The sequence below is a fragment of the Mesoplodon densirostris genome, chromosome 6 (genome assembly GCF_025265405.1).
Source record: "Mesoplodon densirostris isolate mMesDen1 chromosome 6, mMesDen1 primary haplotype, whole genome shotgun sequence".
NCBI classification, from domain to species: Eukaryota; Metazoa; Chordata; class Mammalia; order Artiodactyla; family Ziphiidae; genus Mesoplodon; species Mesoplodon densirostris.
In genome coordinates this window covers 43557056-43580708 of record NC_082666.1, presented here as the reverse complement: position 1 = coordinate 43580708, position 23653 = coordinate 43557056, and the positions used below count along the sequence as shown (strand labels likewise).

Genomic DNA, 23653 nt, shown 5'->3' with positions numbered 1-23653 from the left:
ACCTTCAGCATTTGACAGTATTATCAGGGGACATTGTATCTATGGAAACACCCAACTATAAGAAAGAAGATTTGGGAGAAATTGACTAGTAATGAGAATGAGGCATCACCTCAAAATGGGGGCTTCCATGTCCATTGCCATTGGTACATTTATTTATGGGACAAGGGCAAAGGCTCTTGAGGACTCTTTACTTTCCTGTTTGGGAGAGAGAGTTAACAGGTTAAAAAGGCAATTCAGATGGGCTAACAAAACGGTACAGTGAAAACGAAAACCAAACCGAAACAGTACAATGCAGTATGCTTTGAGGTTGGATATAGCTGTGTTTTATTGTTTGTTGGAGATTGGGCAAATTACTTATCTTCTGTTTTCTCATCTCTGATTTGAGGATAAAGCACACCTTAAATGAGTGAAAATATGCAAAGTGCCTCACACAATCAGGCATGTGAGAAAATGGTCATTGCTCTCCCCCTTTTCTCTGTCTGCCCTCTTTCACACATTTGTAATTATGGTAGATGTGAGTATCATCCAAGGAGGGAAATTCTTGGTTGTAGAGGGACTTGGTAGGTCTGGGACAAAGGTTGAATCTAATGTTAAGTAGGCAGGATTCCTTTTCTTCATGTCTTGATCTGAAACACAAGCATCTCACCCTCATGGACGTGCGTCCATCTTGCTTTGTTTGGTGAGAAGACAAAATCTCAGTGAGATAACAAGGGGAGACAAAAGCACAATCTCGTGAAATCTGTATTTGGGGAGAATATGAAAACTCCTCCCTAGTCGAGGACTTGAAAACATCTGTGGTCTTTATTTTCCTCTTAACGTTGTCATTTTGGGTAAACTCCGAAAGTTCAGGTATCTGAAGGACGGGGTGGGGAGGACTTCCTCTGGAATCTGCCTGGTCTTTGGTCCTTGGTGTTGGCCTCTACCCTGGGCTTCTCTATGGCCGATGTACTCAGGCTTGCCGTGGCCTCCAGCATCAGGCCCACCCAGGTCCTTCTGCGGCTCCCTTGCCTGGCTTCATGCCCACTGACAGTCTTGCCCCTTCTCTGCCCCTCTTGGGCAACAGGCACCTATCAGTGTTCTCCCTCAGAGCTCTGGGCTCTAGGGAAAACTGGAAGGCCCACGGCCATCATACGCGTGGGCGCAGGTCAAGCACGGCACCATCGTACAGCTCTCAGGGGCCCCGGGAGGAGGGGATATGTGTGAGGCAGCTGCTTCCTTGAGCAACCACAGGCAGAAGCAACCCCAGGCTCCTCAGCTTCCACATCCTCAGACGCCAAGGGGATCTGGTAGTTCTCCCTAACCCCAGGACTTGGCTGAAGGCTGGCTGGTCCCCATGCCTCCTCCACGGTGCCTGGCTCACTGAGTTATACACTCACACTGCATCTTTTCTCTGCTCAGTTCTCCTCTCCTGGACCCCCCTCCCCTGCCCCAAATTTCTTTGTCTCCTTGATCATGTAACTGAGGGCAGCATTCTTCTCTCGGGGTCTCTTCTGTGACCCTTTCAGAGGCATGGGGGAGGTTTCACTCCCCCACTCCCTAGCTCTCTGGGGCCCCAGGGTGGCTGTCCCTAGGGCATTTCTGTCTTGGCTCCCCACTCAGCCCCGCATTATTGTAACATGAGTCATTGAGGAGAGTTCCAGGTGTCACACAGATGCCACAGTGTCACTTGAAAGCTGATTACTTCTCTCTGGTTGTAAGTAGGGCTCTTTAGTTTAGAGTCATTCTTTCCCTCCACCTTTCCCCCTTTCCCTCTCCCTACCCCTGAGAATAACGAAAAAAGCCCAAAGCTTCCTTGAATTATGTCATTTAGAATTGCAAGCAAAAGCAAGCAACCGCTTAGACAGAAGTTTATTTGTTTCACACAGCCAGAATTCCTGGATCCAAAGCTTGTATGGTGGCTTAATGATGCCTTCAGGGACCCTGGCTCTTTCTGCCTTTCCCTTCTCCTATCCTTAGCAAGTAGACCTTTTCCTCGTGTTCATGACCTTGTGGTCTCAAGATGGCTGTGTTGCCTCCAGGTTTCAAATCTACAGCCCAAGTAGAAAGAAGGAACAAGGCAGTGAGATTTGACCTTTTAATTCCAGTAGAGAGGACCCCCGCCCCTGGACTTCTAGCTGTACCTCGATGACCAGGATCGTGGCCCATGCCCACCCCTAGCTTCAAGGGAGACTGGGAAATCAATTATATTGGCTTTTCTCCCTCAAAAGGTAGAGGGAGACAAGGGAAAAGGGGTTTGTGGATGGATTTTGAATAGCCAACCCATGATATCTGCCAAAGGTCAGATAGAAGCACTCGGAGAAAGAGCATTAAAGCTGTTTCAAAAGACGGTATGAGTCTATGATGTTGTAGGATGACTATTTGTGTAGTTTTTCTGATAGTTCAAAAACTCTGGCTGACTCAGATCATGAATTTTGTGAGAAATTGGCTTGGTGGAGTATTTGGGCATCTTCTGTGAACAAAGGAATCACCAAATCAATTAATAGTTTAATAGTGGAAATAAGATGGGGTGGTAGGAATCAAATTCCACTGTCTTAGGGAACAAACCTTTAAAGCCCTTTAGAAGAAATCTCATGAAAACAGTCGATGAATTATGTAATTTCAAGTTCTTCGTTACTTTTGGGTAAGGCTGAATTACCCCCTACTTGCCAAAACATGCTGGAAATGCTTTATTGGCTTAATTTCGATTCCTATATGTATACGAAAGTAATAAAGCTGCATTTCTTTAAACATATTTCATAATTTAGAGCTTTCATAAATCATGCTGGCTTTTATTTCTTGTATGCCATAAATTAGATTCTACTGCATATCGATCATATCGTGGTAAGAATATTGAAACAGTATGAACGTTCATTTAAGGAGGAAGCTTAAGGTAGCAAAAAGTAGAGGAAATAAGGTAAGAACACTATCAGGTGGTTGCATTAATCAAAGATCAGCAAACTATGGCCCATGGGCAAAATGCAACCTGCCGTCTGTTTTTATAAATAAAGTTTTATTGGAACCCAGCCAACTCATTCCCTCACATATTGTGTGGCTGCCTTTATGCTACAGTGGTAGAATGACACGCTAGCTGTGACAGAGACTATATGTCCCACAGAGTTGAAAATATTTACTATTTGGCTCTTCCCAGAAAACATTTGATAACCCCTGTATAACCAGTTATGGGTGATTCTGTGATAACTAAACACAGTGACTGGGTTCCACTTCCCCTCCACGTGGAAATCAATTTAATGTTTCAGTAAAAATAAAATAAACAGGTAATTTAGCAGAGATGCATTCAGAACTCCCACACCAGATCCACTGGGACATTTATTTTCAAATAAAAAACAACTGGTTCCATTTCTGTCTTTGGCTTCCACTAAAAGAGAGAGGCTCTCACCATGTTGACATTTTGTTCCAGCTCTGAGTCTGTAGCCAGCACCACAAGGGCCCTGAGTTTGCCCTTTGCCAGCTCTGTGTCCTTGAGATGAAAGGGGGAGACTGTCTGGGGTGCATGGGCTGCAGGGTCTCTGAGTTTCCTTTCTTCACTAAGTTATCTGATTCTGTGACAGCATAGATCATTTCTTATCTAAAACACGAGGATTCTTTTATTCACAATATCAACCCTGAATTGTCTTCTCCGTTTGGTGCATGTATTGACCAGAATGTCCAACAAGTTAGATCTGTATTAGTAAACATTTGCAACTCTTTTGAACATACAACATTAGCTGTTTCAAAGGGACAAAAGCTAAGAGCTACAGTGCAGAAATAGCTAATACTTATTGAACGTGTATTAGGTGCCAGACCCTGTTTTAAGCACTTGCTATGTATGTATTAGCTTATTTAATCTGCAGGAGGCCCAAATTAAATACTATTATTAACTCCATTTCACAGATGAGAACACTGAGACAGCCTTCCCAAGGTCGCACCATCATTGTGTGTTCTAGCTTCAGACCCTTACTCTCAACCACTCTTTTTCCTACCTCCTCGTGGGTCAGATTTTCCATAGCAGCTATTCTCCATCTTCACTGCAATCAAGGGGGAAAACAAGTATGAGAGATGCAGGCTGGAGTTCCTAGAAATTATGGACACTTTTGAAAATTAGAACAAGACTTTTTTCACTTACCAGAAACTTACTCTGCACCATCAAGATCATCCTCAAGGGTCCTCTTCTCAGCCTCTTCCTCTCCTAAGTCAGATTAAAAAAAAAATTAGGACAATAGTTCAGGCAATACAGGTTGGAAACTGGGTCATTTTTGTGAAATCATCTTTCTTTGCCAAAACGATTTTTGAATTCTTTCTCGGAATTAAAAAACAAACAGGCAAACAAACCATGTGGAACAATCTGTGGCAGATGGTTATTTTGGCTCTAGGTGAGTTTTTGTCATTATACTTTGGGACAGAGAACTCTTGCTTTGTATAATCATCTGTTATTTCAGCAAGCTGCCAGCTAGGAATTATTGGAGCTGTGATGGTTTAGGATGGGAATTTTTCTTTTTCCTAGAGATTAGCACAGAAACTCTCTCCATTTGAAATCTGTAGGATTTTAGATGCTGTGCTACTGAGTATAAACCAGAAATCTAAACAGTTCAGCTGGGGGTGGGAGAGGTGAGATGGAATTACTTAAAGCACAAGTTAGCCCTCTTCTCCAGGTTTAGCTTTCCTTGGAAAATACAGCAATAAGCAGCTAAACCTCAGTGCTTTGTGACCACCTAGAGGGGTGGGATAGGGAGGGTGGGAGGGAGATGCAAGAGGGAGGGGACATGGGAATATTTGTATTTGTATAGCTAATTCATTTTGTTATACAGCGGAAACTAACACAACATTGTAAAGCAATTATACTCCAATAAAGATGTTTAAAAAAAAGAAAAAACAAAACAAAAAAATAAACAGCGAAACTGTGGTGTTCATTATGAGCACAAGTCCCTAATTAATTTATGTTATGTTAATTAAGTTTATAATTGTATAGTAAAACATTTACTTTCTCCCTCAAGAAATTGACTGAATCTTCTGAAGGGGCTTTGTGACTGTAATTTAGGTGCAATTAGCCAGTTACATTTAGTTAGGGTTTGGTTCATTTAGCTACTGCTGGAAGGTGTTAGATGGGAGGAAACGAGCAACGTCTCAGAGGCAACCCTGGATCTAGAGGATGTGTGTCTGGAGGCTCTCCCCTGGCCTTGGAGCAGCTGGTGCAGGTGTCTAGGGCAAGGGCAAGCTGAAAATCTATCAAGGTGAGGTTTCATATTTGTTATCTATGTGTATTCCTCAGTTGTGGAACTGTAGACTCCTAGAACTGTGGATGAAGGCAAAATCCTTTTGCAAATTTTTTTTGTGGTTCTGGAATGGAACTGAAGCCATGGAATCATTCTCAGATGTCTTCCACGATGGGTGTGAAATCCCTGAATCCCTGGCACTGGCCAGTCTTCAGACTCAGTGATATCACCAACCAGTGGCCACCATTTTGGCATCAAAAAGCATCTTACCTCCTGAGAGTGGTGGGAGAGGACCCTTGGCCAGCTCATTGGCTCTGGTAGCTATGGTTCAGCACAGCCCTGCTCCAGCAATCCCAGGGCTTCTAACTGAGAGGACCACACTTTTGCAGGAGTGTGAAGATGGAAGTTTTGGGCAAAGTTCCCTTCTGGGAGTTTTTACTTTATAGCTCATAACAAAGAATTTATTTGGACCTGTGATTGAAAATGCAGTTGAAAGCAGTCGTTTGCAGTGGCTGCTGAATTGACTGTATGCAGGGTTAGAGTGTCCTGCTCATGACTATGACTGGAAATCTGGAAAGCACTGAGGCATGATTATTCTAGTGAGTAGCACAAGAGCATCCCAGCAACACCCCAGTGGTGGGTGGAGCAAGGGTTCATCTACTTTAAGGTCCCCTTGGTTCTTGAGGCATTTATTTCTTGGTGGATGACAGAGGTCCTTACTTTGGAAAGGAAGCTGGAGAATTTTTTGTCCTAAAGGGCTAGGCTGAATTACACAAGATAATTTAAAAAGACATTTTGGTATCCTGTTATCACAATGGAAGGTGGCTTATTACTGTGTGACTAGTGAATGAAACATATTCTTACAATAAGGATTTACTGTATAGCACAGGGAACCATATTTAATACCTTATAATAACCTATAATGGAAAAGAATTTAAAAAGAATATATATATGTATACACACATATGTATAACTGAATCACTTTGCTGTACACCTGAAACTAATACAATATTGTAAATCAACTGTAATTCATTAAAAATCATATACTTAAATCAAATGAAATATGATCACTTAGCCCCCTTCTGCCTTTATGTTTTCATCTGTAAAATGTAAATGCTAACCTTCCTTTTCATTTCACAATAAGCAAATGATATCCCCCTTCCCAAAAGAAGTGTGTTAAATGTGACTCATATATACTTGAAAAGGTGTAGGGAAACCAGATTTTTATAAATTGCCATATTTATCTTGCTTACATTATTTAGTAATATTTTCAGAAATGGTGTATCTTCATTTCTGATTGGTACTTAGCTTTAATGTTCTTTGTCCCTAGTGTTTTAGCGGAGTAAAACAGAACAAAACAAAACAACCACAGCAGCACAATGGCAAGATAACTTCCAATAAAGTAGAATCTATATTAGATTTTTAAAGAGGAAACCATATCATATTGAAATTTAGAACATAAGTTCCACTTGAGAAACAAATATAGTGATGTCAGCATATGCAGCATTTCTTCCCAGTCCACAGGAGAAAATGAGAGAAGGACCCAGAGATGCAGAGACAGTAAGACATGAGAGGAGGAGAGAGAAAAAGAGAGAGAGAATATATATCCCCAAAAAGTCATTTTGACAGCCCAGAAAAACAAATCAGGAAGATGGAAAATTGGGAGATGAAAGTGAAAGACACTTGGTTACACAGCCTGGAACCAGGCAAGCATTTGTGAAGGTATCAACCAATCTTGAGAGCTTTAAGGATATAGTCATTAATTGGTTCAAAGTCATAGTGAGCATTTACTACAAAGTCCTAAATGGGCTCAATGAAGGCGAAAGGTCAGGAGAGAGATTATTCCAACTGTGTTTTGTTAATCAGTGGGATAGTTTGGAATTTCTAAGGCTTGGCACTTTGTCTAAATGTCATAATTCTAGCAACTGTCTTGAGCTGAGGAAACTGTAAATGGCATGGAGAGTATTAGGTACTCATATCAACTCTAGTCATCACAATATATTAGATTTATTTCATCTCTGTTCTAGAATGGGCAATTGTGGCTCAGAGAAACCCCTCAACTTGGCCAGGGTTATACAGCTCAGGCGGGACAGGGGCAGGATCCAAACGCAGTTCTGCTGGCTTCAGGCTGCTTCTTACTATCTAAGCAGCCATCCAGGTGGTTTTCTTTCAGCCCTCATGCAATAAACAGAGAAGATAAACATGTAGGGCCACTGTACTTATTAAAATTCTAATCCCAGTGTTAGCTGTGAGTAAAGTTCTAGGGTCTTGAATAGTTAAACGATGGATGGTAAATGGCCATAATTATGAAGAATGAAAGAAAAAACTTTTACTCCAATCATTCCTGCTATGCCCGTGTAATTATACTCTGTCCTTTCGTCTATGTGACATTTTAAAATTGTTACAGCTTTCACATAAGGCAATGCGTTTGTCCCTCACATGTCCTTCTTTGAATGCCTCCTGTGCTTACGTAGATGGTGATTTCTGTTTTGAACTAAGAATGTGTGTAGAGTTACAAGGTAAATAGCCTTTCCCTTTTAATCACTTTGACTCAGCAAAGACCTTCCTGTAAGGTACGGAAAACATTCCTTAAAATAATGTCAGATGTTTGGCTATACTAAATTTTCATTAAAAGAAAAAAAACTAGAATACATTGTTTTTCCAGTGTCTTGGTTCTAGTTGCTTCTTGGCATGGTTGCTATAATTCTTAACCAAGCTATTATATTTGGTATACCATGTATGCCATGCATACTTTATTTAAAAAGGAAAATAGGGCTTCCCTTGTGGCACAGTGGTTGAGAGTCCGCCTGCCGATACAAGGGACAAGGGTTCGTGCCCCGGTCCGGGAAGACCCCACATGCCATGGAGCGGCTGGGCCCGTGAGCCATGGCCGCTGGGCCTGTGCGTATGGAGTCTGTGCTCCGCAATGGGAGAGGCCATGACAGTGAGAGGCCCATGTACAGCAAAAAAAAAAAAAAAAAAAAAAAAGGAAAATAAACTGTGAAATCTGGTGTGTGTAAAAATGCACTCTCTTGAAAATTCAGAGTTTTCTCCATGTATGAGTTGTACCTGAACCAAAGAAATATGAAGGGACTTTCTGTGTTACCACATGAAAGAATCAAGGCATCGAGAGGATCTTTCCATCTCTCAGATAGGGGTGTTGCCATGCCAACTCTGAGGTTGGCATATGTCCAGCTGCCGTAAGGCATTGCTGCAGGGTTAGTCAGGGTAGTGAGGTGGGATGGACTTTTTCCAAAATGAACTCTTTGAGCAAATAAAAATGTCACAACAGTGGAGACTTCCAGAACTTTGGGGTTAATTTCAGTCATGTCCGAGGTTCTGCTGGCTACCTAAGTCTGAATGCATATAAGGCTGTGACTCTGGGATTGACTTTGCACTTTTCAAGTTTCCTATCGAGAATAGAGTGTGACCTTCATTTTATTGAGGCTTTTTGAAATGGGTCACCTACTCCTCATAAGGAGCGTGCAGACCGTTGGCTGTGGCACCAGAATCCTGTGGGCTCTACCTGATGGAGAAACACTTTTGGAGCATAGATCCTGTTCTTGGTGGCGGGAATGGGCTGGTACTCTTTTAGACTGATGAGCAGTTCTGGGATATTACCTTATAAACCTTGCTAGGGTAAGAGATGACCACTGGAATTTGAGTTGGATTCACTTCTGAAGGGTCTGATCTGGGACTTTTAACTTTTACCTACAAGAGAAGCGTCAGGTAATGTCCCACATAGACTCACCAAGGGCAGGTGAACCACCTTCCAGACCCCAAATTCCCCATCACATCTCAGATGTTGTGGAGCAGAGGCACATTTTATTTCTCATTCTAGTGAGATAACATCTGAGATGATGGAAGTCCTTCTGCTAATGGTGTCCTGGAGAAAAGGTACCGGAGAAAAAGGGCACGTTTGGGTGGAGGACCTCATTCCCGCCCCGTGATCATCTCCTGTTTCTGAATTTGGGCACATCCACTTCTCTGGATAAAAGGCGGGGGCCAGAGAAGAATCTTTGAAGCCAGGCAGCTTGCTGCGTGTGCCTGCAGCAGCCATGGAGGCAGAGCTGTGGTCTGGGGGCAGGAACCAGGGCAGCTGGCAGTAATGTCATTGCCTGTGGGGCTGGGCAGTGAGGAGGGAGTGATGCAGCAGCAACACATGAGAGAGGGAACCGTTGCAGCGTGGGGGAGCGGCCGCACAAACTAGACTCCTTGAAGAGCCACAGGTAAGTCCTCAGGACGCGGCCTCTGGCAGTTTCACCTTGTCTGCACCAGATCATCGGATGGCAGCCCACCTCCCAAGATGTCCATAGCCAGACAGCACACAGGCCTTTGTTTCTGAGCCCGTTCTCAGGCAAATTTGGATAATTCATGTTTATTGTTGTCAGTTCATGGGGATTATCAACTCCACTTCTCTTTGTTTTGCCTTCTGGAATACTTGGTGCTTAGCTGAGGTTTCATTATCTTGTGCCCTTTGCTAATTTAAATGGAGATGAGATTTAGGAGGTACCTCTATTCACCTCACCCTCACCCACAACTGAGCAGAGCCGAGCAGCTTTGTGTGTGTTTGAGGTTCTTGCTGGTTTCTGTAGTTATAGGTTAATTGAGCAATAGGTTTTATGTCATTTGTTTCCTACTTGGACACTAGATTGTAGTACTCTGGCTTCAGGTACTAAGAAGAATCACTGTCTGGAGTATTTTGGCAAAAACAAATCTAGACACAAATTTATATTTGTGACAGCAGCAAGTACATGGTCTTCTATAATGAAATTGATAATGCCGTGCTTATGCACTGAATGTTTGAGTCATTGGTGAGTGTCTGGTCTGAGAATCATGAAGCAGTGTCTTTAAGAAGATATCATTTTACCTTACAAAGAGCTACCCTATAGATTTTGCAATATATGTTTATTGTCATAAGCCAGAAAGCAAGACACACCCCACAGGAGAACCACAGATTGATTTGTGTTTCTCACTGTGGTTGTAGTGAAAGCCTTCTGAGTATTTTAATGCCCTTGACACCACAAGCTCTATCATTTTTTTTCCTACTCCACCTACAGCACTTTTAGGTGATTCCCCAGATAACAACAATGGCCTGGGTCTTTGGATAAACTCCCCATCCTATGTGAAATCCCTGACATGGTAGTGCTTGTGGCCTTGGACACTTTTCATCAGGACACTTTTCATAAGGCCCTGCTGATCAGATCACATCCTCCTTAGAATCATTGAATTTTAATTGTGCAGTGGCTTTTGCTTTCCTTACATATTCGAGCTTTGCCAAGAACTTTGTGTTTCCTGCTTTAATTTTCAGCTCATAACTAAACTTCATTTTGCCAAGTCAAACCAGAGCTTTAAAAGCTATGCTGACCATCCTCAGCCATTTACTTTAGTTTTTTGTGTCCAGCTAACAAATGGACAACAGCTTCCTTTTTCCCATTCCCACACCCCATAATTTTGATCATCATGAGAATTAGAATGAACTAAGTCTAGCCCTTTTTTCCCCAGGAACTTAAAATGCTTCAGGAGGCACTCACTGGGTGTTCTTGTGTCTAACTCTGCAAGCTTCAGTACACTTCTGACCAAATGTGTGATTTTGTACAGGAAGCTTTGAAGTGATTTGATTAACCCAGTTGCCAATGAGAAGCAGTGGACCCTACATTGTATTGTCTCCTCTCCTCTCTTCCATTTTGGTTCTGTTATCAAGTCCATCAAAGTTCTCCAATAAAACTCAGAGTTTAGATATTACTATGCTAAAACTTAAAATGCATTCTGTCCTTAGTAGCATGCGAGGCAGCGTAGGGCATAGAAGATGTGGAGATGTGCTCTCTCTGCCCTCCTGTGCTTAAAATCTGAGATGCAGGAAAGTAAACAGAAAAGAAATACGAGTTTAGCAAAAGTACAGAAAAAGAACATGTGAATGAATGGAAGAGAATGCCAGAGAAGTTAAGAGGGGGTGAACTAAATTCTCGTAGGAGATGGCTTTTACACTGGATCCTCAAGAATGGTGAAGGCTTGCTTGGTGGAAGGAGATCTTAGGAGACGTGATGGTGGGTAGACAAAAGGAACATCCTTAGGAAGCAAAAGGGGTGTTTGAAGAATGGTCAAGCAACTTTTGGAATGAGTGCAGAGAAGAAAGTACTAGGACCTAAACTTACCTATTGGGAAATTTCTGCTACAGGTGCAGGTGATACCATTTTAAAAGATGGACTGACCATCCAGAGGTTTAGAGTTCAGCTCTCACTCTGTTCCTGGGTGATCTTGGACATATCACAACAGCCATTTGGGCTGAGTCACCTATAAAATAAAATTGAAAAAGCATGACAGCAAGGGCTAGTTGATGCAACAACCAACAGATATTAAATGTTCCACAGATGTCAAGTTAGGACAATCGGGATTTAAACCCAGGTGCTGAAATAAAATGGAATTGCACCTGGCTCAAGTCTAACATTGTGAAGGAAACCTTTTGCCCCCACCATTTCCTAGGTACCTAATACTATGAGAACACAGGAGTATATTCTCTGATTTTTACCTGGTAAACATTTTCCAGAAGGCTCTGGGGACACTTGCTTTGCTTTGCTTTCCAATGAAGGTGAGCTGCTATCCTGGCACCCTAGCCACCATCCTGTCTCCAAAGTGGCACCATGCCCTGCAGACACCAAGCTGGCCATTTTCTACTTCTCCAAAGACAAATGTGATAAGATTGGCTTTTTTAGATTGCAGCTGCATCTTTCTTCCGCTCCCTTCGCATCCTTTCGATTCAGCAGTTTTCCTTTTTGCTCCAGATAAATTGCTGTTAATTTAAATGTACTGCAGATCCTTGCCACTTTATGGCTGATTGCTTCTGAGTAATAGGAGGAAAATGTGTGCACGTTGAATGTAAAGAAATCTAAATGAGTCGGAAGCCAATGGCAAAGAAAGCACAGTGCTTCACTGACCTTCAGCCCCCCAGTCCTTCCCTTTGGAGAGGTCAGTGAGCAGATCCGGAATCAGCAAATAGCAGAGACACATCCGGGTTTTTCTTCTCTGCTTTCAACTTTACATCACATTTCTCATTCAGCACCTGCTTTATCCTTGTTCTTATTTAGCTCAACTAAGTATAAGCAGTGGTGGCAGAGTTTCTCTAGAGTTGTTTTTGATAAAGGAGCTGTTGTCACGATAACTACCGTACACCATCGGAATTCTGCAAACGCTTCATAATGTCACATTGTCAAAATATCTATATTTCAGGCTCAGAAGCTAGACAGCTCATTTGGCTGCTAAACCCACAAGATGTTCAGCCATTTGCTGTGGTCTAAAAACTTTCCCCCTCACTAGGAGAAAATAATTATCTATTGTTTTATATCATTTTGTGGCCCCTTTTGTGAGTTTCTTATATCATGAGAGGGCATAAGTCATAAGATCCCGGTAGGTAGATTGGGGCCCTAATTGAATTTTACCCTTGGAAACATGAAGCATTGGATGCATTTCCTTATAAATAGTCAAGTCTTTAAATCCAACTAATTTTTCATGAGATGGTGGCGTATCTTAAGTGTATCAACAGTATGTGAAAATCAAGGGTATGGAGAGGAGGCTGACGTGCCTTCCTTGAGGTGAGGGGTGGTATAAGTGATGCTTTGAACACAGACACTGCATATTGCTTATCATTATAACAAGTTGGCTTTTCCTCAAGAAAGTCATCGAGTGTGTTTTTTAGGGTGGCTTCACTTGCTTTTCTTGCATGGGTGTGTGGAGCTGAGATGTGTGTCTCTGAGAAGAGTGCAAAGGCAAAGCAGAAGAAGGTTAGAGAGGGACACGACATCAACTTAGATGGAGAAAATGCTGTTGCAGCCTGAGTGAATGGCAGTCTGAGAGAGCTTGCATCTAGCCAAGCAAATTGTGTCTCCCAATTGGAATAATTAAAGAGCCTGTAGTGGAGGTTGGGGAAGTTCATGGCAGAAGAAAGTGGCAAATAGAAGCAAAGGAAGAGATGCCTGGCTCCGATTAAACACTCTGACATCGGTACACTTTTCAAGTTCTTGTACCATAATAACCCAGTGGAAAGAAGATTTGCATTAGCAGTTTAATCTGTTCTGTTATTTTCATCAAATAAACCCTTCAAAATTGCATGTGCAGAGAAACTGGTATATTGAATCAACAAATCATTTCGTTTGGGGGTGATGTCTTCTATTTGTATCACCAAGTGTTTCCTGTTTTTATTGGCGAACTTGGCATCCTCATATCAATCCACTTGTTTCAGTGGGAAGGAATTTGAGGTCCACTCTCTTAAAACCTGAAAGGGTAGCTACGGTGTTTGGTTAGTTCATTTGGTGCGCTCAAGCTACGTGCCATAAAGCACTCTTAAACTAGTGCTGCTTGTGTTTGCCTGGAGGCTGAACTTTTAGAAAGAGACTGGAGACAGATATGAAGGAGACTTAATCAGTGCCACTGTGTACTTCCTAAATTCTCAGTGCTTTGTGTGAGATTAAATCCATAAACGATGTTTGGCCTCTGTCCCCAGTTATTTTCCTGAGATTTGGAGGGGCGGGAGAGAGAAATGCCATGGAAATTAAGCTACGTGGACTCTTTTAGTGTTGTAGTAAATGATGATACAGATTAATGATGGTAATGACAGCTCTGGAGGTAGATGACACCAGCAGTTGGCAGACCAGACACCAGGTTGAGGAAGATCGAGAGTCTGGAGGGTAGGGTTTAGAAGCATCTTCCAAAGCTGAACTTTAAAACGTCTTGGAAACGTCTTGGGGGTTTCTACTATGATGTCATCTATTTTGTCACTTAGGAATCTGATGAAGATTCATACACATTACCCACAGAATTCTATGTGATAGACCCTTCCCTGTTCCTGCTGGGTTTTCATAAGCAAGCTCACAGAGAGTTTGCCCCTCCACATAAGGTCATGGCAGGGTCATCAGAGCTCCTGGGTCAGAACCTGAGCTCCATCACACACTAGCTATCTAACCTTGAGCAAGCTGCTTCACTCTCTGGGCCTCAGTTTTCTCACCAGTAAAGAGAGTGCAATAATAGAACCTATCTCCTAGGGTTATAGTGACATTAAAAGGGCTGATTTGGCAAAGAGCTTAGAAGACAGCCCCACAGAAAGTAGATTAGCTGTTATCTATTGTGTAAGTTATTCCCTCATCTTTCTCCATCTGTGGCCAATGAAGTATTTGAAGTCAAGGAATCCATTTTCTTTATTTTTGCATCATGCATTACAGTGTCTACTGTTTGATCAGTTCTCAGTAAATGTTTGTAGAATTAATTGATGTTAAGTATTATATATGTTTTATATATTATATGTACTAGACACTATATGTCTTATATTGTGTAAGTAATGTATATACATACAATATACTTCATGTTGTATACCATATGCTATGTAATAGATTATATATATGTGCCATAGGTATGGTACGGTACTTAAATATAGGCGGTTAATTATTTAATAGTAGGATTTCTGAAAAAGAATCTAAATCTTCGTGTGGGCTCAATATTGTACTGGTTAAAGCCAGCCAGTTCTCTGATATGGCTGAGTAATTAATCAGGTATTTTAAGAATAACTTGGTTTTATAGGCGGGAAAAGAAAATGAGAATTTGGGTAGATATTAGTTGTTGAATTTTATTTTTTTCCCTATATATAAAAATTACTCAGGAGTCATTTTATGTTGTGCACAGATTTCTCCTCCTTAAATTAAGATGTTAACATCTGATACAGTTGTGGGTGGAACCGTGTGCAGATATCCTTTGCACTTCTTTCCTGTGTTTCATGTGCCACGTAAAATCGGTTTTAAGTTTAAAACTAAGTTACTCGGTAATGAGACTCCCATTTTCTCCTGATTTCTGTTTTGTAATTATATTGTATTTACGTTTTCAAGCATATTCCATGTTGTGTCTTAATTTTGATTTTTATTTATTATGTTCTTTTAATAGTGACTGTACTTGCATGTTAATTTCCATTGATTTTTCTTTTGAGCATGACTTATGTTTTATTTTGTGTTTCTTTTAGGTTTTGTTTTGTTTCATAAGATCCCACTGGATGGGTAGCTGAAATAAAGGAAAAGACAGAGAAGGGGGCTGTGGTGCTTGTTGGTTGATGCTGCCTTGTAAGCTGGACTCTTGGGGCTGGCATTGGCTTCTCCCGGGAAGTGCCACTGATCTGGGGTTTTCTGGTAGATGTGGGTGGTGTTTGCAGGAGACACTGCACGAAGCCTGCAGGTGCTGTGAGCTGTGAATGGGGGACACCAATGCAGAGACAGCTCACAGGCAGCTAAGAAAGTCAAGATAACATCTTAAATTAATGCTTCTCTTTTGTTCTCACGATCGTTCAAATACAAAATGGAAATGAAATGCCATCGGATTGTGCTTCTCTTTGGAAAGGTGTGCTGTTTGACCATACTGGAAATGTATTGATTTTCAATGTTTCTGTTTATTAAAGGTGAACTGCAAAGTTTAAAAAAAATCTAAATTTAGGGACAGGTGTAAGTACACACTAAACCATCTAATCTCCATTTAACATGAATTTTAGCATTGTTTTCTGCTGTTGTTTAATCAGTACTGAATTCAAAAAGTTTCACTTTTCCACCTAGAATGCAGTGACTAAAGAGTTAAGGGCATATCCACCATCGCTGTGGGGACTTGGGGGTATCCCTGAGAGGTTCTTTCCTTCACTGGTCATGGAGGTCCAGAGCCATGCAGTCAACAGTAACGATTTCCTTAAAGTTTATCACCAGGTAAAAAAAAAAAAAAACAAAAAAGAAAAGAAAAAGATATTTGGTCAGGGGCTGTGGATTTCAGTTAGTCATAGTCAGTTCCAGAAAAAGAGTGAAATATATGCATATGGTGCATATGTCCTTTTATTTGACCTCTGTGATCCACCTGCTTTTTAGAAGTTTGGCGAGTAAGAAGGCCGCAGCATCTCATGCTGTTCCCATGACAGAAGTGCAGCTTTTCTACTCTGAAAAGGCCTGCGAGCAGAATGGCTGGCCTGCTGTGAGCAGGAGACTATATTCTAAGAAGCCTAGTCCCCCTACAACGTACTACACTCTGCTGGGTTTTCCTGGGCTGGACGGTTCTTCCTGACCCCAGCAGCACAGAGGTGGCAGGTCGCTAATGAATATGTGCTTTATAATGTCCAGCTTCAATGCTGCAAGGGCAGCCTTAGAGCTACAGAATCCTGCATCTCTGACTTAGTCTTATGTGGACACCTGTCTCATGCACTTGGCCTTCACGGTGGCCTTTGTACGCTTTGCTTAGTGTGCAGCAGGCAGGATCCCTGTCCTGAAGTGAGGTTTGGCTGCCCCTGCCCCGCTTCACACCTTTCTAGTTAGGGGAACTTCAGAGCCAGGCCTAGAGCATTTTGTTTGAAAATACAATTGGCTCTGACTGTTAGCGTCTGCATATAGATGCCATGGCTGAACTGGAAACTTACTGATGTTTTTAAAAAGCCTGTTTTGGAGGGGAGATGGTTACTCAAGTTTTGCAGTTCAGCTTTAAGGTTTTATAGTTTTTTAACTAGTCCAACATGTTTGGAAACATTGTTTTGAATCCTGTGTAACCAAGGCATTAATCTCAATAAACCAGGATCCATTTAGGCACTGCTTGATATAAAAAGGTTATACGTGATGAATATTTTATACTGTATCTTTTACATTAGCCACTAAGTATGTTATTGCTTGATGCAGACATTTCACGGAGTCCTATGGATTACAGCATTTGACTTGGCTATTCTATACCCACTCCTGAAAGAAGGGCGGTTTCTCCAAAGCATAAACAGGCTGCTGTTCTCAGAAGTTGTCTTTCCAAAAAGATATTTGAGTGTGAGGGCAGCTGACCCTGCGTATGGGGAGGTCTGAATATTCTCTGAATTCCCATTTTCTTGCTCACTGTTGAATGACTGTTCCTGTCACTACTTAGATTTTGATCTTTCCCAAAAGTGTTGATTTACAAAAAGGCCAGCTAATTGTAGAAATCCTGCCCCCTGAAAGAAAAATGAAATTCAAACTGAGAGCCAAGCAGAGGCTGTCAGGACGGCACGGGTTCTTAAATATCGGCCATTTGGTACAATTTTTTTTAAAGCTTTTATGTTATTCTATGGAGCTATAAAAAGGCAATGAACTGTTTAAGGACTATTTTAGAAGTATCCCAGACCCTAAAAACAAACAAACAAAAAAAAAGAATATTTGCCCTCAACAGCTAAAAGAATTGCAGGGTAGATTTTTGTTTTAAAATGGAGAAAAGTGCACAGATAAGGCAATTGAATCTATCAACAAGCTGTTGACATCTCCTAGGGAACGATGAAACCATCAGGCTATTAGAAAATAGTTTCGTATGGTCTTGTGTTCTTTTCATTTTTTTTTAATCCCTGAAGACCTCAATCAGTAACCCAGCTTCTCATTTCTATACTCCAGACCACCTCTGTCATCCTTTGCTTTTGATGTCCCCTATAAGGAATCTTTTTCGAGCTTCCTAAAGGCACGTATTGTGCATTTTTTCATCATTAGAGAAGGAAAGGCGGCAGTTTTGCTGAAATTAAGTCTGTCACCCTCCAACAAGGCTGTGGCATTTCAGTTCGAGGCAGGTACCCTAAATGAACAACGTGGGCTGGATAAGTGAACACCCTCCGCTCCAGTGGGGCAGCTTTCACCTAGACCCAGCCAACTCATGCCTCCCAGGGATAGGCCCAAATTTCCAAACCTTCTGATTCTTTAAGAGAAATTTGAAACCTGGACATTTTATCTGAAATGTCCCTATTTTTAAAAAGTTGGCTCAATTATTTTTAAAACATTATGTAGGGCAACAAAACATGTCTGTGGGCTGCCAGTTTGTTACTTTGGTCTTAAAGCAAGATCATTGTTCTCTTAACGTATCCCACTATCTTGCCTTTGCTAACACACTTCCTGGCACCGCCGTCGAGTGCTTTAGTACCCTTGAGTTTAGCAACCCAGGGATCTGCAGCATGTCATTTAATTTGGGGCTGTCTTATAGCTTCGCTAGCTGGGACCTTGGCTCTCTCACCCTGCCTGGAACTCTCTTGTAGTAATGCTTTCCCCCAATCCCCCAGTGGGCCCCACTTCCACGCGGCCAGAGGCACCTAGTGAGTCCTACTTCCTGTTTTGTCTGACACAACTTTCTTTTCACCAGTGTTCATGTCGCTTGGTTCGCTTGGTCCTCTCAGGGGCAGCCAGGTTCAGATGGGAAAGCACATGGCCCCATTTCATGGGTGTCCTTAACATACCGATAGGGCCATTGGTAAATGAAAAACAGGTGTGTCATCTTCAAGAGGCATGGTTCAGGTCCTGTATCTTGAATCGGGTCCCACTGAGACCCTCCGAGGCAGCTGAGAAAGATGAAGAAACTCCCACTGTCATCATGTGATACATCAGTCTGAGGCCAAAGGAGGTCCATCTCTCAACAGGCGAAGTGAATCCCCACATACTTTAGAGACAGTCGGATTCAAGGATTTTCCCTCCTGGTCTCCAGCAGGGACTGGTTTCATTTTGACCCACGGAGTCTTCTTTCCAAGAGCAGGGAGAAGAGATGAGATGTGAACAATCCCAGCTCCAAGCCCGCAATGCAGAACCCAGAGCTTTGCTTTTAGCTCCAAGTCCTTCAGGTAATCCTGAATCACACCCAGAGTGGTTGAAGCTTGCAGCTCCCCCTCAGACAGAGCACAGGCCATCAGGATTCAGCAGCTGTAGGAGTAAACAGCTCAAAGAGTACAGGCAGGAATTCAGGTCACTGCCAGGAGTGAGGGCCAGCATGATGGAGGCGCTCATGCTTTTCCTCTCCTCTTTTTTTTTTTCTTGATTGTCTTAAAAACCTTGGCTCTTTTCTCTCTCTCTAACACTCTAAATTGACTCCATGACAAACTGAGAGTTTATTTTTATTTGCTTTATTGGTTGCTTTGCACACACCTTTTTTTTTTTCCCCATTGCAAAATGGAATCAAAGCAGTAACAGGGACTGATACTAACTCTTCTCTCCCTCCACCCGAGAGTGGATGATTTCCGCTTTCACCTGCTCTATTGTTTTCTGTTCTAGAACTCCTCCCTTTGTTTTCATCTAATTTCCTCCCACTACAATAGAAGCTCATTTCATCTTCTTTTGTCCAGACTCTAGGTAACAGACAGATTCCATAAAATGTAGGGTCTTCACAGGGTTGCTGCATGCAGCCACGTGTGCTGTGCCATTCCTGTGTGGTCAAGGTTGGCGGACCCCTTGGGGTTCTGCCACTTAGCAGACTGGACTCCCAGGAAACTAGGACAGAGGTAGCCATTCTATTAAGTGTGTTCTGTTGTGTTCACACACCTACAGCGCCTGCAAACCATGTCAGGTTTATTCAACCTTTAACCTGGGAAGGTTAAGGACCCTGCTGGACAGGGCAAGAATGTAATTTTCTGCAGGGTGCTGCCAGGTTGAATTAAGTTAACAGAGCTCCCAATCCAGAAAGGGACATGAAAACGGTTGTTACAGAAGGCAGTTTTCATCTCAAGTTAGCCCATTTCCTTGTTTTGGTCTTCAGGAACAAAGGGGCCTCCCAGCCATCTGATTTTGACAGAGAAATCACCCTGAGTTTAATTCAGGCTAATGTGGCTTGGAGCCTTGGGCTGGTCATTAGTGAGCACCCAAGATGGGTTGACATTGGCTATGTCAGGAGTCTTAGTTTTCACAGAAAAATATGTGTGTGAAAGGCAAAGAAAAGAACAGAGATTTTCACCACCTTTATTTTAAGTCTATTTATGAATGGAGCTTCTATAAACAAATATAAAATAGCAAGAGATTCTATTCACAATGTATACATATGTCAAATCATCACACTGTACACTTTCAATATCTTACAATTTTCTTTGTTGATTATACCTCAATGAAGCTGAAAAGACAAAAAGGAAAAAAATAGCAAGACTCCAGAGAAAGACAAATCCTCATTTCGTGTTCAGATCCATTTGCTGTAATCCATATAGGCAGCTTGTGAATCATTCTCATGCCCTGTTTTTTTCCCCATAATGTTCCAGGTCTTAAAGTCATTTTTTTCATGTTTCCTGTAAATAATGGATAATCATTTTTATTTTATTTTTAAGTGCTTTTTAACAATGTGGATAGACCATAAATGTACTTGCTGAATTCATTCATTTTTTTTAACAAACCAATAAAATTTTATAATTTATCTCCACGTGTCTTGCATTCTCTGTAGGGACTTGTATGTTTCCCCCCTTCTTCAAATACATACCATCACCCCATGTGTCGTTGGTGGTGTCCAAGACTAAAGGTGTTAGAAGAAAGTGTGAGAAATGTCACTGGGAGTTTGGGGGGAGTCCCAAACCCACTGTAGATTCTGGAATAAATCTCTTCTAAAAATACGACTTTAAAGATTTTCATCAATGTGAGTTATACATTTATGGTTTACTGATTCCTGCATCAGATCTATTTTCATTGGCTAAAAGGCAATCCTAAAAAACAACAGAAAAGTTTAAGGGAATTAAAAAAATAAAACTTATATCCAGGGAGAAATTCTTTGGTATTTTCAAAACGTGGAATGACTCGGGTTCCTGAAGGAGTATACTTGGTGTTCCGCCCCTCCATTCTAAGTAACTCTGTGGTCAAATGAATGTGATGACCTGTGCTTCATGGAAGGAGGAGAGAGAGGAATACAAGTGGGCATGGAGATAAGGTACCATCTTGAACCTTGACTGTTAACCTGGTGCCCGTACTTCACACTCCTTTGGTCTCCATTTCCTGCCTGGCCACACAGCCTCTTCCTCATTTTCCCCTTTTCAGATAGGAGCTAAAAGCAAGGTTCCCAGCTCTGATTCATTTGAGACTGCTTTCACCTTCTTGTAACCTTGCAAAAGTTTTTGCTCCAAATCAAAGACTTAGGGATTAGAAAAACGTGACCTGATGTTTTTCTGAGCCAAGTATGCTGACTGTCTTCAAAGAGCCTGGTTAGTGCTGGTGACTTGTGCTTTCTCTAAAGGCCCTTTTAAATTTGCTGAGCTGAGAACAGGTTTTTTTGGCCATTAGAAAGTTGTATGGTAATTTGAGGTGGTAGGCATTGGACACAGACTATGCAGGTTTGAATCCCAGCTTTGCTCACAAACTGAATGACCTTGGGAAAGCTATTTCATGACTCCATTCCTCAGATGATGATGAGAGTAGTAGTGCCTCCGCACTGGACTCCTATGAGAGTTGAATGAGATGGTGCACATTGGGGGGCACTTGGTAGCACTAATAAAAATACTTGGAAGGACGTGGGTTTGCACTGCACTTGGGTGTGCCTCCGTAGATGCCCTGGAATCACAGACTCATTTGCGTGTATTGGTCATACGGCGATTGCGTGGGTACAAATAACAGAGTCTAAATGAAGGGGAACTTCCCTCCCTGGGTCATTCTGGATGTGATCCAAGCAGTGAAGACCACTTTGGAACTTTCTCAGGAGATATCCTAATTCTGTTCCTAGATTCCCTCCAGGTGATTCTTGCACATTGATCATAATCAGATTTGGTTTTGATAAAATAAGAGGACATGGTCTGTTCAGGCCTATATTATGATTATTCAATGAGTTCAAATGATACTCTGTAGTTTGAGGGTTCTAGAAGAAAAGCATTGAAGGTCATGTCCCAAATATGGTCTTCCTCTTTTGTTCTCACTTCATTAATTCAGAATTTTTAATCATTTGGGTGGGGGTCTCCATTAACTGACTTTTGAATTATCCATTTGAAAATCTTTGCCTAAGAATAAAAATAACAAACAAATTGGCTGAGAGATTGTTTGAAAGGAAAGACTTGCTTCAAGTTCCCTTAGAAACAAGTATTTACAGGCAGTGGGTTACAAATAACTTTTCTGCTTCCTGAGGTAGTTTTTCGTGATAGCTCTAGCAGGCAACACATGATTGGTCATGTTTGAAATAATAAAATTTCATTTATTTAGGAAATATTTGGTAATTTGGGCTTTTTTCTTGTTAAATCATTTTAAGTAAGTGGCATTGAAGTTTTTACCAGCACTTAATTTAAGGTACTTTTACTGTTGTTACCACATTTTCTAACACATTTTAAAGCAATATTTACCATAGGATCTAAAAGGTAGCCATAGTTAATAGGCGTTGATTTCCAGCTGTGTGCCAAGCCCTGTTTTAAGTGCTTCATGTTCTCCCAACAACCCTATGAGGCAGAAGCTAATATTGCTCCTATTTGAAAGGTTAGGAAACTGAGGAACAGAATGACTGAGGGGCTTGCCCCAGGTTACCTAGGTAACAAGTGGTAACACCAGGATTTGAATTCAGGTAGGCTGGCTCTGAGAGCCGGTGCTTGAAACAGCTAGCAGGCATGGGCTGGACCCTTGAGCAGGGCCAGGACTGGGGTGAGGCCAGCGAGGTGGCTACGGCACCCTCAGGACCATGCAAATGCCCAGTGGTCACTCCTACCAGCACTAACAGTTGAGCAGAGATTATTGTTGTCAAGATGCAGGATTGGGGCTTCCCTGGTGGTGCAGTGGTTAAGAATCTGCCTGCCAATGCAGGGGACACGGGTTCGAGCCCTGGTCTGGGAAGATCCCACAGGCCGTGGAGCAACTAAGCCCATGCGCCACAGCTACTGAGCCTGCGCTCTAGAGCCCACGAGCCACAACTACTGAGGCCGCCCACCACACCTACTGAAGCCTGCGCGCCTAGAGCTTGTGCTCCACAACAAGAGAAGCCACTGCAGTGAGAAGCCCGCTCACTGCCACGAAGAGTAGCCCCTGCTCGCCGCAACTAGAGAAAGCCTGCGCGCAGCAAGGAAGACCCAACGCAGCCAAAAATAAATAAATTAATACATAAATTTATATTAAAAAAAGATGCAGGATTGTAATGCTAATTGAAGTCACTGGAAAGGCTCTTCTATCCCAGTAAACACCTCCCCATTACCCCCAGTAATTCGTGCCTCTCACAAAGCCCTTGCCAATCTTGACTTGCCAGTACATGGCACCATAGTGAACTTGGCACGTGCTTTCTAAATTTTACCTTATGAAACAGAGAAGTTGCATCCAGTATGTATTTGTTGCTCATTAGCTAATGAAAACCCAGAGCATGTTTGCTTTGTCCATTGTACCTGAAGAAGGATTTGTTGGTTTTCATGGTTGTAAAGCGAATTTTCTCTTCTCTCTTGAGCTGGAGTACTTCTCATTCAGATGGAGCAATCACTGCTCTTCAGTGAGGGTATGTGATGGCAGGGAAACCACCTTGGGGAGGGTGTGGGTCTGGGACGTGGTGGGAAGCTTCGCTTGAGGACACATCCTGCCACCTCCTTGGAGAGGATCTGCACTTTAGAACAAGGTGTTGGGAGATGCCTGAGCAGCTCCTTGCCTCGAAAACACAACGAGGCAGAGCAGCATCTGAGCAGTGCGGTCACGTCATCGCTCCTGTCCCCTAATGTCTCGTCTGCAGCCAGTGACTGAGAGAGACTGCCAAGGGCACATGCTAATTTTCCAGTCATTTGGTCA

At 42.2% G+C, this 23653-nt stretch overlaps 1 protein-coding gene across 6 annotated transcripts in view; it reads left to right on the top strand.

Moving 5' to 3' along the window:
- Positions 1-23653, top strand: part of NTRK2 (neurotrophic receptor tyrosine kinase 2) — a 381797-nt gene that overhangs the window by 141040 nt on the left and 217104 nt on the right. The window contains exon 15 of one of the 6 annotated variants that reach the window (XM_060101684.1): positions 15190-20345. The exons of 4 other annotated variants lie outside the window; for them this stretch is intronic. In XM_060101684.1, the coding sequence (XP_059957667.1) occupies positions 15190-15227 (38 nt within the window). In that variant the 3' untranslated portion in view covers positions 15228-20345. Of the gene's footprint in view, positions 1-3870; positions 3944-15189; positions 20346-23653 lie in introns of those variants that run through there. One more of the 6 variants, XM_060101683.1, reaches the window with a different exon arrangement.